At 31.7% G+C, this 17,926-nt stretch overlaps 3 protein-coding genes across 4 annotated transcripts in view; 1 reads left to right on the top strand and 2 right to left on the bottom strand.

The window, feature by feature from the left end:
• The window catches only part of LOC122719596 (protein kinase C-binding protein NELL1-like), a 69,797-nt gene extending 67,863 nt beyond the window's left edge, over window positions 1-1,934 (bottom strand). For both annotated transcript variants that reach the window (XM_043945545.1, XM_043945546.1), the window contains exon 1: window positions 1,597-1,934. In XM_043945545.1, the coding sequence (XP_043801480.1) occupies window positions 1,597-1,915 (319 nt within the window). In that variant the 5' untranslated portion in view covers window positions 1,916-1,934. The remainder of the gene's footprint in view (window positions 1-1,596) is intronic.
• Window positions 1,935-11,327: 9,393 nt separating this feature from the next.
• Window positions 11,328-13,340, bottom strand: LOC122719599. The gene is made up of 6 exons (XM_043945549.1): window positions 12,997-13,340; window positions 12,737-12,902; window positions 12,462-12,679; window positions 12,186-12,350; window positions 11,938-12,116; window positions 11,328-11,864 (listed from the first exon to the last, which is right to left on the bottom strand). The coding sequence occupies exons 1-6, from the start codon at window positions 13,104-13,106 to the stop codon at window positions 11,725-11,727; spliced, it is 978 nt and encodes a 325-aa protein (XP_043801484.1). The 5' UTR covers window positions 13,107-13,340; the 3' UTR covers window positions 11,328-11,724.
• A 3,458-nt stretch (window positions 13,341-16,798) lies between these two features.
• On the top strand, window positions 16,799-17,591 carry LOC122719600 (40S ribosomal protein S15). Its single transcript, XM_043945551.1, has 3 exons — window positions 16,799-16,864; window positions 17,050-17,135; window positions 17,205-17,591. Exons 1-3 carry the CDS (start codon window positions 16,856-16,858, stop codon window positions 17,551-17,553), a joined length of 444 nt encoding a protein of 147 aa, XP_043801486.1. The 5' UTR covers window positions 16,799-16,855; the 3' UTR covers window positions 17,554-17,591.
• Window positions 17,592-17,926: the final 335 nt, after the last annotated feature.

Here is a 17,926-nt window from a genome sequence, read left to right as displayed (position 1 = left end):
AGATGAAAGGAAGCGTGAAAAGGGGAAACAGAAGAAGGAAAAGAGAGAAGGGGGGGGAGGGGAGAGAAAGGAAAGGACGAGGGAGGCGCGTAACGAATCGCGAAACAGAGCAGCAGCATTTTAATAATACACATATCTGCATGCTCTCGCGCGCGAGTGGACACGTTGCAGGCGCCAACATGCCGTGAATATTTCTCTTATTTCCCAGGCAGACGGGCCCGTGCTGTTTACTTTTCGTGTTTCAACCAGGCGGACAGCGTGCCTCGCGCTTTTCGACAAGCAGATTCGACTTTACCGAGTCGGATACTCTTCGATCTTTATCTACCCGATGTAACAAGATATCAATGTAATATGATATCCCGTGAATTCTATTTGACAAAATTTTATCTCGCAATTGGAATCTAACGAGGTTCTCGAGGTTCCATCTTTCGAGCGGTAAAAAGTTTTCGAATAATTCGAATACGATGGAATTTTTCGTTCGAATCGATATACGCTTAACTTGATTTCTCATTGATTTCGTATTGATCTGAAATGTATATTTTGCTATTATTCGAAGAAAATTCTCGGATGGATATCAAATTTAAAAGCGTTCTATTGTGAGTGAATCGAGTGAACGACGTTTGTATCGACGATACAACTTGTTAATTGAAAAATTAATAGTTTTGCTCGCCAAATTGTCCAATTATCCCATTTATTTCTCTGTTCTGTTCTCATCAGTTTTTATTTTTAGGTTTCAAGTTTTTTTAAAATTAATTAATGAATTAATAATAACCATCTTTAATTGTTCTTGCTTCCTTATCCTTATTAATATATCATATTAATATTACATGTCAATAAAAATGAAAATGAATTATTCAAGTGTTTCAAAATGAATAGATACTTAAGATGATAGAAAATTGTGATAAATAAAACGATACTTTTAATCAATCCTAAAAAAGATTCTTCGTTCTAAAGAAAGAAATTTCTTTTGACGTAATACGTTCGTTTTCTTAAAGGAATTTTCATCGTACGTTACATAACGACCTATACGTTTCCATACGAAATCCATTATTATTTTTACTTATTATAAAATTTGTTTAAAAACAAAAGAAACCTTATAAATATATCATTTATCGAAGACGATACAAAATTTCTACCTCTATTTACTTTCACGTTACGCAAAAACGACAAAAACCAAATAAAATTATCCCGCTAAAAAACATTCTTCGAAATTTCACAACATCTACGTACTTAACGCGTAATTTCCATCCGTACACGTGCGGATAAAAAGAAAAAAGAGACCATCTCGAGCGCAAAAAAACGTTGAGACGGAAAAAGTGTTGATACGGTTAGAGTGGAGATGATTCGCGGACCCTTTGGTGGGGCCTTGAGTGGTGATCGATTCTACTCCACACCCTTTAACCCTTCGCGATCCAATCGACCTTCTCCTTATTCCAATTAACCCAATAACAACCCCTTCTTCAAAATCCATATCTTCTCCAAAATCTACATCCCCATAATCCATCCACGTATTATCATATCCCTACACGCGCATACCCAGAGCAAATACATATACGTGTACGATAATCTCTATATAAAGAAACCGGTAAAACTTACCAGGAGAGACGGCGAGTGCGAGGAAGGCAGCGGCAGTGGCGAGCAGCAGTATCCTAATCGCGGTTCCGCCAGCCCGTCTTCTGCCCGGCCTCGGCGCAACGTGACATCCATCCCCGTGGCCGTGTTTCGATTGCACGTCGAGGACCACGTAAGCCGGTTCATCCGTTTGGCAAAGGAGTGGGTCCTCGTTCTCGGCGTCGTCCGCGACGCGGGACGCCGCGGCAACGCGTCTACGCCGTCTCGGCCGTGGTGACTGCTCGACGTCGCTAACACTACAGCTGCTGCCGATTCCGTGCTCGATTACCGGACCGTAATACATGGCCTGGAGGAGCGACCACCGCCGTGCCACCGGGTGCTGCACTCGTCAGCGTGTCCTCGTCGCAACGGCGCCGTACGCGACCGGGATTGCGGCTCCGCGAGCACCAGCGGCGTCCTTACCTACGACACCCAGCGATCTCAAGGATCCGCGGCTAAGAGGCATCACCACGACCTGGCTCGAGCCGAACCGATCACCACCAACACGCCCGGCACCAATCACCAACTCGTGATTCTTTCTCCTCCTCCTCCTCCTTCTTCTTCTTCTTCTTCTTCTTTCTCTTTCCTCTTCCGAGGGAATAATTTATAATAACTTCTTCCGATACTTTCTTAACTTTGCTGCTTCGTTGTTATCTCAAGCGAAGATTAGGTTACTTTCTTCCTTAGATATATATATATATATATATGTATGTGTGTATATATATATGTATATATATATATATATATATACGTTTATACAGGTGGTTTGTACAGGTAAGGTTTATCGGTAGATCTCTGGCGCTTTCATTTCTTCCCTTCTCGTTTCTTTTTTCCTTTTTCAGTCGTCTCGGCGTGTGTACACCCCTGTCCGCTCACTTCGACAACATGGCAAAATGGGAGGTAGAGGAAGGGAGGTATAGGAACTACGCGAAAGGTTCCCGTAGACACGACGGAAGTCACCCCGACGGAACTCGACTCGGTGAAGAGGAGGAACCGCGTGCGATCCGGCACTCGTACGCGTCGGAGGGAAGAAACCCTTTAAACGAAAGCGTACACGCTGTATTACCGGCGACACGTCGCGGCTCTCGCGGTGTACGTGCACGAGTGTGCAGCCCTGCGTGCGTGTAAGGGAGCAACGAAAGGGTTCGTCGCACTCCGAACCCTTTTCTTCCCTCTCTTTCTCTTCCTCTCTTCTCGTCTCCTACCACACGAATCCTATCGGTCTAACACCGGTAAAAAGTACGACGAAAAGAATGTCCCCGCCATTGAACAGCACCGCGTGTCACCAACCACCTTCGTTGTCGCACGATTACTCCTCTACAATATTTCCTTCCTTCCCTTCTTCCCTCGTCGTATCCTTATACTCCTTGTAGTCCTTGCGAGCGGCAACCGGCTGCGGCTCGTCGTATGTCCAGCGCGCCTGGACACCACTACCGTCCGGCAGAAAGTGTCGACTGCCACGAGGTGGACACCTCTGCGAGCCTCTGCCAGCGGCAGCAGCACCAGCGAGACAGCGGCGACGACGGCGGCGGCGGCGGCGGCAGCAGCAGCAGCGGCGGCAGCAGCAGCGGCGGCGGTAGGCAGCACCGGCGGTGCTGGTAGCAGTGGTGGTAGTAGCGGCACTGACAGCTGCAGCTGGTGGTGCACCGGCGCATCCGGCTACACCACGCATTCGTGTACGGAACGCAGTCACGTCCTAGGCTACTTTTACTCCGTCCATATGTATCTGCCCGTTCACGTCTTCTCACCGATACTCCTGATTTATAATATTACGAAAAATTAATAAGAAACGCGAGATACATATACGTATATATTCTCCTCTATATACATATATATATATTACATACACGTATATATAATATATATATATATAATATATATCCGTCGTTTTCTATTTTACGAGCGATTCCGAAAATTGGCCGTTCATATTTCGTATAAACCGGGAGAGAAATAATTGGTAATAATTGGAAGGCGGACAGATCCGTCCTCGTGGACTCGTCGGCGTGTACTGAACCTCGTGGACACGGTCCCGCGTGTGTCGTCCCCCGTGTCTGTGCGGCAACGTCAGTGCCAGCCAGAGTAGTGGAGAGTCTCCTCGCGCTCTAAGCTAGGCACTCGAGGCTGGCAGCACCACGACGCGGTGGTCTCTGGTCGCGCGACTGCTGAGCGGTTGTTCGGCTACGTCCGTGGCGAGCTCGTGCGGCCCGCAACGCTCTCCGCCGCACACGTCCGCCGACTCGCGCGCAGCCGGCTTTCGCGAGCGCGCTCTATACTGGCCGTGCGCCTCCTCCCTCCGCCCCGCCGTGGGGGATAGGAGGGCAGAGCAGGACGGAGCTTCGAGGTAGGAGAGGACGCGGTGGTAGTTGGAAGGCCGGTGGACGGTGAGACGGAGCGTATAGCTTTCGGGTATAACGGCAAGCGGCAGCAGCAGCGCCGCGACGCGCCACCACGTCGGGAACGCGCCCCTCGATACCCCGCCGATGCCATCGGCCTGGCCCGAAATCGATGCCCCGCAACGCGACGTCTCGAAACCACCCCCCGTTGCCCGACCTGTGCCATCAACGGAGCGCTGCTATACTCGCACGCTCTTTCCTCCCCTTCCCCCCTCCTTCGCTCTTCCTACTCCCCCCTCCCTCCTACCACGCGTTTTCCTCTTTACTCCGCGGCGACCAGTGTCTTTCTCCTTCTCATCCTTCTGGTTACGTGTTGAGGCTCTTTCGCTTTTTGGGCGGTGCTGCCTTCTCCCGCTCTATCTGTCTATTTATTCTTTCTTTTGTATGCGATTGCTACCTTCTTTTATTTCATTATATTTCTGAGATTATATTGTTTTTTCAATGGAATTTTTCATTTTTCTTCTCCTGTCTCCTTGCATCCTTTTAAATTTCGATCGTTCGTTCTTTGAATCCTTTCTTATTATCGTTCTCTTCCACAATTGTTTTCCTTTTGTTTCGATTCTTTCAGATTGGTTATACTTTGAAAATGTAACACAAGCGAACTGTTAAAACGATAAATTTTAATCCTTTTGAATTATGAAAATAAGATTCTTTAATGAAGAATATTAAAGAGATTGTAAAAATTATTTAATTATTAATTTGTTCTACCTATTTTTTATTTACTTTGTTGGATAACACCGTCTTTGTTTACCGGGGTTCAAGAGATGCATAGGTGCGATAATTTTGATCGTTTTATCGTACCTATCGGGGGTCGCATCTTTCCTCCGTGGAACGAACGGATACGTATTCTCTTTTTACAGCGGGCTGCATGAATGGTATACCATGAACGGCGGTGTCGTGTGACACGGATCGATCGCGGAAACTAATAGCTTGCATCGATGAGGGAATTGCACTGAAATTGGCGTTTTGTAAAATACGCTTGTTTTGAGAATGATCAGTTGATCAGTCATCGATTATTCAAACAAAATTCTTTTTCAATTTCTTTTCATTCTTAATTCTTCTATGCTCTTTAAATCATTTTTCACTCGATCGTATTTTTCTAAAAAGGATTTCTTACGTTTAAAAAAATATATCAAACAATCGTTGGGATTCGAAACAAGTTTTAACTTCCCTAGAAATCGATTATCGTTAAATACAAATATTATTTCTGCTATATAACGTTACACTTATATACATAATTGTATGTATTCAGGTAATATAATATTATTACTGCGGTGTAACATAATTCGTGGGCCGAAGTAAATGCGATCCATAAAAATTTATCGCAACTTTTTGTCCATTTTTCTTAAAGTTGGCACACGGCTCCCAGAACACGTAAAACGCCCCTTTTGTTGGATTACTCGACCGATATATATCCAAGCCTCTACAAAATGATTCCATCGGAATAAAATGAAGTAATCAACCGAATCGAGAATACATATATATATATAGGCCAGTCTTGAAACGTTGCAAGCATTATCAATCATCTCCTAGATTAAAGACTCTGAAAAAAAAAAAAAAAAAATAACCTATTTCATCCATCATCACGAATTACAAGATTAATACAAATCTTCTATATACAATAGACATAAGAGATAACATCTCCATCTGATGCAATCCGAAACAGTGCATTGCATAATCCAAACCTGAAGACGAACTAGCCCGAAAGGCGTCCGGGCGCACGATTCCCCTTCCAGAACCTATTTGTCCTAAATTAGGATGGTGAAAAAAAATTCAGAAACGCTTCCAGATCACTCCACAATGGTATCAATAAACCATGGAGTCGCCAGTCGCCGCGAGAACCGTCTGCTCTCCCACGAGATTTCCGTGGAAAGCGGGACACGCCGCGCGTTCCATCCTGAGTCGCCTTGGAGATGCTCCTAGCAGCCAGCCAGAGGAGTCAATAGACTCTACGTTGCGGCAGATGTACGTATCGATTTTGGAACGTTGATTCGCGCGTGTTCCAGAACGATACTGTTGCCCCCCATTGGACAGGGAGGCACGGGGAGATGTTGCATGGCGTCTCATGTTGGAGTTGCGCTCCTTTTTCCATGAACGACGACGTCCACGTCGGCAGCAGGCATGCGGGACGAGGCAGGGGGTTTTGGGAGCACCTGGAGGCCACTGGGTGGCCGGCATTGCCCTCGCCAGGTGGTTGCAACTTGTTGTTGCGGCTCCCCGAAACCTTTCTGCCAATGTCTCTATGGTGTCAAGCAACATTCGAGTGCTTGACTTGTTACCATTAAACTGTAGATTTAATTAACGTTTAATTAACAACTCTTGCTGATTTGTGTCGATGATTTATATTAGTATTTTGTATGTACTTTAACTGTTTATTGTTTATTTTTAGTAGTACATTGTATGGTTCAATCGTGTCGTGTCCTTTTATCCTGAGAGAAAATCGAAAAGAGAATTGAAATTTCAATGAAACATTCACAGGAAATTTATTTTCGAAATACTGGACTTTAAATCTAGAAAATTAGTCATATTGATGATATTTTCTTAGTATTAGTTATTTTATATATTCATTAGTAGAGTTGCTATTAATTTTCATAAATTAAAGAATTTAAATCGATTTTAATATTTAAAAGGATTAATTTCGTGATGATAATAAATTAAAAACAGATATTCTCTTATCCAGAAAATTTCATAAAATATACTTACGATCGGGAGAAATCAGAAATTGATTTATTACTCCTTTTCCTTGCTTTATTTACGAGTGCATAGTTCTCTATTATAATCGATTTGAAAAATTTATCCAAACATATCCAATCATGCCAATTATATATTCGATATATTTTATGACACATTATCTTTGTCCATTTCTAACGAATATTTATTGCTTCCTTTAACGGCCTGAAAATAAAATAAATGATGAAAGATTTTATACAGAAAGCCAGACACAAGGATAGTTTTTGATTTACCATAAAGCAATCCATTTTTAAGAAGTATGATGCAAGATTATATAACAAGATTCCTCGAAATTCAAAATTATTTAGAATCACGTGTTTAAGCAAGAAAGTTTGTGAAAATGGGAAAACATATGCAGCTGCTTTCCATGGATCATTTACGATGCCCGTTACCCTTGGCTGAGAGCTGATACGTCCTTCAGGCACGACCCCATTGTCCACGGTGAAAGGTATATACGTGGACGATCTTCCGCAAAATAAAAAGGAGCCTCGGTGTGGTCACCCCTCGTGTGGCACGCGCCACGATCCACCTTTCTTTTTTCTTCATCGTGCGGCCAGCCGTCGCCTTTCAGATCCCTCGGATAAGGAATCCTCCCTACTGCGAGCGGGGGAACTTTTTAGAATGTTACTCGTTCTGCGTACGAATGAAGGAGAGAGAGAGAGAGAGAGAGAGAGAGAGAGAGAGAGAGGGGGAGAGATCTTACGGCGCCTTTGATGTTGTTTTCAACACTGCCCATGGACTGTCGAACGTCGTGGTGCCCATTCAGCTTTGGCAATGGTGTTGCCAAGGAATAATGTCAAGGAAGATTTATATGTAAAATTGGTTTCGACAGATGATGGTTAATTTTGCTTGAGAATTGGCTTTGGGGTGGCATCTATGAAAAATTCTTAATAATTAATCTGATAATTATATATATATAATATGTATAATATGTACAAAATTGATTGATGATTTGATAATTAATGTATTTTTGGATAATGGATGAATGCACTTATATTGTCTAATTGTAAATTAAAAGACTTTCACTATAAAGTTATTTCATTAAAGTTAAGTAAAGTATTGTAAAGCACATAATATATTTACTCAAATAATTGATTTTCTATAAACGATATTTTTAATTTTGAAAGTAAATCTAATAATTAAATTCTATTTCTGCAATATGTTTATTGTATCGGTTGAAAAAAAGAAAAAAAAAAAAAAAAAGAGGAGTAAAATTTCCTGGTAATTAGATAAATAGACGGAACAAACGAGGCAAAGGAAAAAAGAAACAATGCGTATATTATTCTGCAGTATACCCTTCTGGTTAAATATAGCATCATATTTCGATATCACAATTTCACCGGGGGGTGTTTTCCCCGGTGCTGCCCTTGAGAATTTAAAGAAACTGGGATAAACGGCACCCCACGTTGCGCCTATTGCACAGCCCGGATTCAAACCTCGATGATTGAAGGCATAAAGGAAGACAAACAACGAATTCTTGGGGGAGCAGGTGAAATAACTGCTCCTCTTAAGCTCACATTCGATTGTTATAATTGGTAAAAGTTTTAGTAATATTTTTTTCAAACATGTTTTAAAATTAAATTATATTTATATCAAAATAATTAACTAATTAAAATTAGTTTAAATCATTTTCAAAATATTTAAAAATTATAAATTATAAACAATTTTTTAAAAGCTGAAACTTCCATAGAATCAAACTTTTGATAATATCAAAAACTATTCTATTGTTGTTTAAAAACGAAGTTGAAACAATCAAGGAAGACAACGAACGAAATAAATTTGTGAATCTAATGCACTGACCCTTCCATGTATCTTCGAAGAGACCACGTGGAAGAATGACAAGAAAATACGAGTTCTTCTCGCGCAAAGAAGACACAAGAGGGCAGTAAGAAGGGGTTCCGCGCTGGGGGGATGGCCGATACAAGTGGGACATTCAAGAAAGGGGTTAGGTCCCATACGGTGACAACGGCAAAACTCGAAACGACGTCGTCGGACTTGGCTTCCGGCCATTTCCTAGCTATCGATCCACGAAGCGTTACGACGAAGCGCCCTACGTGCAATTATAGGTGTATCGTGTGTATAATACGACCCTGGTACGTGCATAGCCGGGGGATAGATCGTTGGCATACAAGGACGATCTCCGAAATTTGGCCGCGACATCGAAATCGCGAATTCTTCGATAGCCGCTTGAGAAACGCGCCGAGGACAGTTGTACTGTTGCTTAAAATTGTTCCACCTAGGAGAATTTCAAAAACGGGTCAAATTTCATATAGTAAACATTATAGCAGTATATACTTATTACATATGTTACATATATTATATATTGACAATAATAAAATTATATAATTTATATAATAAATTTGTAAAATATTTATATTTTATTTTGGTTAAGTTTAGACACGATTTAACATAAGAAAAAATGAAATTTGAATTTAAATTAATATTATTCGTTAAAATTAAGTTGTTAAGAAAATTTCGAGATTCATATAATTTGAAATATTATTATTTATTTTATTATTTGAATAAACGCATTCGGATCGAACAAATATAAATATTTATATTGAATAATTTTTCATAAAATAAGTTAACAAAATATAAAATTATTATTGTAATAATTATTTCTAAATATATTTTGAGTGAAGTGGCATGTAAGAAAGACACAGTTCACCCACCCTACGAATGCAACACAACGATGCGTTTCCACGTATACGTGGAATCGATAACTGGGAATTAGTCTGACAGGCTGTCTGCCAGAACCAAGTATGTACTTACATACATCTACGCAAAAAAACCTTGCCAATCATGTTAAAATAATTATATCATGCAAGTAATTAAATTAAATATAATTAATGCATACTTATTGATTGAAAATTATTATTAGATTAATATTATTTTTCCTTTTATACTAAGTTTAATAATAAAGTACTCTATTCGAATAACCTAAGTAACAAGAAGTTTTTATTTAAAAAATCGATAATGTCGTTATTTTCAGTTTTGATATTATCGACTGTTTTAAATAAATTTCCGAAAAAATTTTCGAATCAAGATTAAAATCCTTCTGTTAACTTGTAAATTTTATTTTTTAATTTTAATGTACAGACTATTAAAATTGAGATCTTTATCTAAAGTATTGACCTATAAATTAAAAAATGTATATTTTAGATTACAATTATACATTATATTATATTTAAAATAATATGCTAAAATAATAAATATGTTAAATAATATGTTAAATAATAAATAATATGAAAATTAATATTTTTTAACATACTTTAAAAAAAAATTCAAAAATTTAAAGTTTCGATTAAAATTCAACAAACTTCGATCAATAGTTTCATAACAGAAAATGAAGATATAAATCCGGAACAAATAAACGATTTTAAAATTAGGTTATCATAACCAGTTCATTCGTGAAAGTTTATTTTTCTATTTTTCTTCGATTCCACATAAACATCATTATTCGTATCACTCTGAAATATGTAGGAAAAAAATGTCAGCCGACAGAAAGACAAACTACAGAACAAATGAAAATATATTCGCACAAACTGGGCCGTGAAAGCTAACACAAAACCGAGATAAATAGAGGATCGCCGTAGTCGGTACCGAGGATCAATATGTCACAACCACAATACAAATACAGAAGACATACATATACATAATCGATAGATATGTACATTGTTATACTATATCGATTATTTTTCGATTATCGATTATAAAAAAATACTATATTCAGAACGATAAAAATAATTTAAATATTATTTGCAATTTATACATAATTTATAATTTTTATCTTTTTTTAACTTTGAAAGATACATAAAATATATGTATCTTTTTGCTTGAAATAAAATTAATGATATAATAAAATTTGTTAGTTCACATTTATTTATTATTGAAATCATATATCGAAATTTATAAGCAAATAAGTACTTCAAAACATTATATATAAAAAATAATAACAATTTTTGCATTTTATTATCGTTATTAAAAATTAAATATTTATTCATTTCTTCTTTTTGTTATATGCAATTTTGCAATTTTTTTTTAAATTTATCATTACAAGAAAAGCCAACATTTGTCGCTTTCGATATTATCGACCGATTTTACCACGTGAGTGGCGCTGCAGTCAATGTGTTAAATAATATTTTTTCACATGAATATTCTATCTAAATATTGGGAGATTTTTAATGATAGAAAATTGATATTATCATTAAAAAATTGTATTATAATTTTTTAAAGTCATAATTAATTCAATAATTTGATTTAATTCAATTTAATTCAATTCAATATCAAACGATATTAAGAACAAAATCATAAAACGCACTTCACAATACTCTACAAGCAATATCCAATATTCTTATAATAATAAAATATGAAAAGGCACTTGATAACCAAATTGTGTGAATACTTTAACACACTATAAATTAACACTTTTTTTCGATCGAGTTAGTCTTCTCAAATCTTAATATCTTAATTAGATATAAATATTTAATTTGAATTTACTATCCTATAATTATTTCGAAATACGAATTCAAATATACAATATAAAAATTACTAAACACATAAATTTTTGTTTACATTATTCATAGAGAATTATAAAAAATCATTAAACGAATTTTTTAGTCAAAATCTTATTACGAAATTTTTAAATATTAATTCGATAAAAAATGAATAGTTTAAAGTAATAGCACCATATTAAGGAAAAGTTATTATAAAGTGTAATATAAATATAAATCGTTTGGTATATATTATAATAGAGATTTCACGGTATTAAAAATACCTTCTCTTAACTGGCCTACATACATTCGATCGCGAATGTTAAAAAAACGCGTAGAATTATAAATAATATTTTACAAAATTTGATATTTTCCTACACTTCTCTTATTTTTTTTTTTTCTTTAAACTCTTATCCATGATAATGAATCATTATGATATTGCATTTTATGTAAGAATTACCACTTATTAAGATATGATTTAAATAAAATTATCGATTTCAATTGAAGAAATCTTCTACCTCTGCTAGTTCTCTTGCTCGGGCTTGTTGATGTGCCCAACGTTCTTCCGCAAGTTTATCGCTTACTCCCCATTTTTCGTGATAAATACGTTGTCCACAAGTTGGACATTTTTTACCCCCTATAATAAAATATAAAATATTATTTATAATATGAAAATAAAAATGAAAGTTAATTATAACAATAATAGTTACCATGGAATGGAGGAGTCTTCATGAATGTTACAAGACATTGTAAATGAAACAAATGTCCACAATAAAGTCTTTCTACATGCATATTTGCAGTTTCGTTTATTTCTGCATTTTCTGGATTGGCTGGCAAACATATTTGTCTGCATGATTGACAACGTTCTTGTGGTAATGTTTTTATACACCTGGATAATAAAATTCAATCAGAATAATAATGATATTAATATATTATAAATATTAATGAATAAACATACTTTATAAGGAAAGTAGTAACAACTTTTAAGGATGGTGAAGGTGTAAAAGGTATTTGTTGTTTTTTGTTAAGTGGTGGTTCTACACATTGTCTAGCTAATTCTTTTCCTTGACCAATGAAGTGACGTGTAAACAATGGAGGAAAATTTGTATCTGCATCTTCCAATCTAAAATATGGAAAAAATTATTCAAAGAAATTTTATTTTTATTTAATTATTATTTAAATTATTTAATTATTATTAAAATTAATATTTTAAATCATTATCAATGACACACACTTTACACAAGCAATTGGATAATTATCTGGTACTTCAATTTTAGCCTTGAAATAATATAATCCTTGCTGAACCTTCAAACCAATACAAGAATGTTTTTGTTTCAATTTTAATTCATCACTATTTTCTAAAATATTTTTTATGGCTGAGATTTCATCATAGCAACAAATTAAAGGATTTTCATCAATAAAGTTACGAATGAATTTTAATATTGGCAACACCTGAAAGTAAATTCATATAGATTCACATTGTTTCAATTAATAAATTCAATTATTTACCTGAGCTTTTCCTAATAATTTTTTGCATTCCTTTTCACAGACTTCTGTTAAACCATCAAGCAATTTCACAGATAGAGTTTTGCTTTTCAATTCAATTAATAATGGAGTATAGGGATAGTCTTTAGAAAATTGGATGCACGCGACAATTGTTTTGAACTTTGTTTTTCTATGGTTTTAATAAATATTACAAATAAGTTAAAAAATTTATAACATTATCTATAAATTATATTATAGACATAATTTAAAAAAATTAAACATACGTTATTTCCACTCGCACCATCGTGCGTACACAAGAAACGAGGCGACTACCATCAACAACATTTTGACAAAGTTTTGATATTTCTTGTAATTCATCATCGATAAAGCCCATGAGAAAAATGAAACAAATATTGTTTCACACTCTAGTAGCCTCTTATTGGTTATGTTATCAAATATCAAACATCTAAAAGGCCAATATAACAAAACTAAATTATTCTATAAAAAAGGCAATATAGACAATCCGTCACGTTTCAGTTTAATTCTTGAAAATTACAATTATGATATATAATCACTATCAAGGTCAGTCAAGAAACTTGTGGTTGATTTACACATTTGTGTTTTGAAACATGGATCATAGATTAACAACATAGTTATTTTCTCCATGATGTAACATTAAGTAATACAATAATATTATGAAATAAGAAGTATTTATATAATAACAAGAGAACAAAATAATTCAAATTCATTATTAATATTTTTTTTACTCATTGTAATGAAATATATATAAAATAATCGAAACGTATAAAATTACGTGATGATTTATATTCAATATTATATAGTATAAATGTAGTATGGTATAAATAATAATATAAAAATATATTCCTTATAAATTCTAATAATATTTCATATAAATACTATTAAATAATAATTTCAATAATTTCATAATAATCATTTCATATAAATATATATTATATTTATAAACTTAATAACTATATATATTTATTATTATAAATTAATGTAACCCGTAAAATAAAGCATTTTTAAACATGCATAACTTCGATATTATTTATATTCTTAATATTAAAATTGTGATTTTTGAAATCTATTCATCAAATTTTATCAGTTTGGGAAAAAACTTTCAAAGTTATGTATATTATTAAAACTGAAATTCAACTTAATATAATTTTATAATATAATTCAAATGATATTCTTTTAAACAATAAAAGTCAACATTTAAATTTTTTATTTATTAGATTTTCATCTAGTAATATTTAGTTAATGCTGGAATCAATCATTGCATAGAACGAAAAGTGTCTATTTGTTTTTTTTCTGAAAAATTGAAAATATGACTATGCCTAATAGAAATAATAAATCTATCCGATATATTTTCGATCTAATATAAAAAGATAAAAAAATAAATATCTTAAAATAATATAGATATCTTCGTTTGAAAGATATAATATTAATGTGTAAAAATAAATATTTTCCGGTTATAACATAACCTCTTATGCTAAAAGAAAAAAAAGAAAGTTTTTAAAGAATTAATTTCGAAAATAAAAATTTTATGTTTTAAAAAATTTATTTAAAAAAACAATAAATCTTTGAATAACATATAATTTATCATTTAAATTTACATATTTGTTTCAGCATATAGTTTATGTTGTAAATCCATAGGCAATTCTCTCATAATTTAAAAACAAAATCTATTCGTTGATGTTTCTTTTTTTGCTTTACGTAGTTTTGCTGTAGTAAAGAAGTTGCGTAAAGCAAAAAAAGAAACACTACCGAAAATTGTTAAAACTTATTTGTGTAATATGATTATAATATTAAAAATGGATCAATTATTGCCGTTTTCAATGATAAAACATTTAATTAAATTAAATCAAAGTGGTGATTCGAAAAGTTTTCTGTTACTTACAAACTTGTAAAGAAGAATAAATCAAATATTAATTCAAAATTTATTTTACTATAATAACTTATATTTGTAATGTAAATAAAATATATAAAAATTAATAAATCTTTTTTTCTAAATATTTCAAGTACTCTTTAAATACACTTTTAGTATATAGAAGATTATTGTCATAAAATTGTAATATTATCTCGTATATGGAAGATTAAAATTAAATTCTGTTTAAGTAAGAAATTTAAAATTAAATTTCGAAATTTTAAAAAATTTTGTTTTTGATGAAATTTTTACATTATGAATTATTTATTAAAATATTCAAATCATTTCATAAATTAAATATAAATTTTGTGAATTTGAATAAAATTTTTAAAATAATTATAAAATTATTAAAATTTAAAGTTTTGAAGCATTTGATGTAAAATAAATTGATAAATAATAACAAATAATAATTATACATTTTAATAATATTAATTTTAACTAAAATAATAATTTTAATTAAAAATTGTTACATTTAATTTTAAAACATTTTTTTTAAATGTTTTTCATTATAAAATCATTTATTCATAATAAATACACAAAATTTTATCATAATTTTCTATTCTTGTTTTTTAAATTATAATAAAAAGAGAGAATTAACATTACAATAACAACATATAACGAATTGAAGCAACAATCTATTGCTTAATAGAATAATGGAAGCAATTCCAGATGAAATACCAATATGAAATTATGTAATCAATTTCGTTTATAAAATTAGATTTTTGAAAATATTAAAATCTGATTCAATAATAATTGAAAAAAGTAATTGATCAAACATATAATATATGTATGATTATACATATTGTAAAAGGAAATAATTTCTACGTTAAATGATGCAAATAATTTAAAGAATCGTAGAAATTTAACTAATTAGTTTAAAAATGATAATATATGAAGAGAAAATTGATTTAAAAAAATATAAGTTTTTTATTAATTTAATTAAAAATAGAAAATATATAAATATCAATTATTATTAAATTATATTATATAAGCAATTTTTTTATTAATAAAATCATTAAATTTATATAAGTTAAAAAAGATCCAAATTTTTGAACAAGAAACTGAAAAACAGAAAATGGAATTGATTGCATGTGTAATAAATAGTGCATGGAAAAATAAAAAAAATGAAAAAAGTTTTAAATATATATAATTTTGCAGCACATGCTACTTTTGAAATGAATTTGGAAATATTTCACAATTTCTATCTACTGCTTATAAGTAAATATTTTCTTAATCTATTATTTATAATAGTGGAAATAAAATAATAAAATATTTGTAAAGTAATTAATTACATATGACATATTAAAATGCATATATTTTAATTTTAATTTTATAATATTATTATAAAGATATAATTAACTGAAAGTTTCTACATTTGTTTTGTATTTTATTTTTCATTCAATATACAAAATTTTATTTATTAAAAAAGTAAATAAATAACATAAATGTGATATATATATTTCTATTTATTTATTTTTTGAATATATATGAATAATTTCCAATAAAAAAAACATGAAACAAAAATTAGACAAAGTATATAAAGTTAAAAAACTATAAATCTAATATATTTATTGAAAAATTTAAAAAACAAAAACATTTTATTTCAAATTTCAAATTTATAGATTTTTTTATAAAATTATTATTCTATAAAATAAATTAACATTGATATCTCATATATATTCCAATATGTAACATTTTTCAAACGAGTTATCAATCTTTTAATTATAAATTTACAATAATTTAGAAGAAAATTAATATTGATTCCATAATACGGATTAAAAATAACAAGTGAAATAAATATGGCATGATAATGAAAATTATTAAAAATTATTATCCATCTACATTATAAAAACAAAAGAAATCTAGTTCATTATATACAAATAAAATAATATTGCATTTATAATAAAATACTATATGTTACTATATGTTACTAAAGGCTAGAGATGTATAGTATATTTTTACTTAAAAAAAATATAAAATATAAAGTGACATTAAAATATTTTTAAATTAATATGTATAAAGCTAATTTCATAATATAATTTAAATGGGATATTTAAACAATAGAAGTCAATAAATATACATTATAAATTTACGTTAAATTTTTATCTAGTAATATTTAGTTAGTGTCAAAATCGATCACAGTATAGAACGAAGGGCGCTGTTTCTTGTTGTCGTTTCTCTCAAGAACTGAAAACATGGCCGAGGTATGATGTGATAAATATATCTAATAAAATCTTTTTCATCTAGCATAAAAAAATAGAAATAAATATCTTAGAATAAGATATATGTATTTTTTTGTTTGAAAGATATAATATTAATATGTAAAATATTTTATATTTTAAAATAAATATTTTCGTAACATAACCTCTTATATATTCATAATTTTCAGGCAGAAGAAACTCAAAAGAAAAAGAGGACTTTCCGAAAGTTTACCTTTCGGGGAGTTGATCTCGATCAACTCCTTGATATGCCAAAGTAAGATTTTGTATTTCATAAAATATATATATTTTTATTTTTTAATTATTATTTACATATTTACTCCAGTGAACAGCTTATGGTTTTAATGCATGCCCGTGCTCGAAGACGATTTTCTCATGGTTTAAAAAGAAAATCCATGGCTTTGGTAAAAAAGTTACGTAAAGCGAAAAAGGAAACACCACCGAATGAAAAACCAGAAATTGTTAAAACTCATTTACGTAATATGATTATTGTACCAGAAATGGTAGGTTCAATTGTTGGTGTTTATAATGGTAAAACATTTAATCAAGTTGAAATTAAACCCGAAATGATCGGTCATTATTTGGGAGAATTTTCTGTTACTTATAAACCTGTAAAGCATGGTAGACCAGGTATTGGTGCTACTCATTCTTCAAGATTTATTCCATTAAAGTAATTTATATTTGTAATATGAATAAACTGTATAAAAAATAATAAGTCTTTTTTTAAATATTCTAAATATCCTTAAAATATATATATAAAAAATATGTAAGACTTAAAATTGTAATATTGTCATGAAATATATATATGTATATAGTAAATGTGTATATATATATATATATATATGTATATATCTTCAGTTATAAACTTTGTTATTGAATAATTTTTACATTATATCTTTCTCTTGTTAAAATATTTAAATCACTTCATATAAATAATATAAATTAATAAGGATAAATTATGATCAATTGAAAGTTAATTTTTTAATTGTTATACATTATCATATATTACATACATACGTATATATACACATACACACAGATTCTTCA

This window comes from Apis laboriosa, unplaced genomic scaffold, assembly GCF_014066325.1.
Source record: "Apis laboriosa isolate Shangri-la unplaced genomic scaffold, ASM1406632v1 scaffold85_cov150, whole genome shotgun sequence".
In the NCBI taxonomy this organism is placed as follows: Eukaryota; Metazoa; Arthropoda; class Insecta; order Hymenoptera; family Apidae; genus Apis; species Apis laboriosa.
The sequence above is the reverse complement of the archived record's forward strand: the minus strand, read 5'-3'. Positions and strand labels throughout refer to the sequence as shown.

Coding starts and splice junctions, on each gene's coding strand:
- LOC122719599 (XM_043945549.1), bottom strand. CDS start 13,106: ATGGGCTTTATCGATGATGAATTACAAGAAATATCAAAACTTTGTCAA. Junction 12,351..12,461: donor TATCCAATTGCTTGTGTAAA/GTGTGTGTCATT, acceptor TCCATATTTTAG/ATTGGAAGATGCAGATACAA. Junction 11,865..11,937: donor GAAGACTCCTCCATTCCATG/GTAACTATTATT, acceptor ATTTTATTATAG/GGGGTAAAAAATGTCCAACT.
- LOC122719600 (XM_043945551.1), top strand. Junction 17,136..17,204: donor CAACTCCTTGATATGCCAAA/GTAAGATTTTGT, acceptor TATTTACTCCAG/TGAACAGCTTATGGTTTTAA.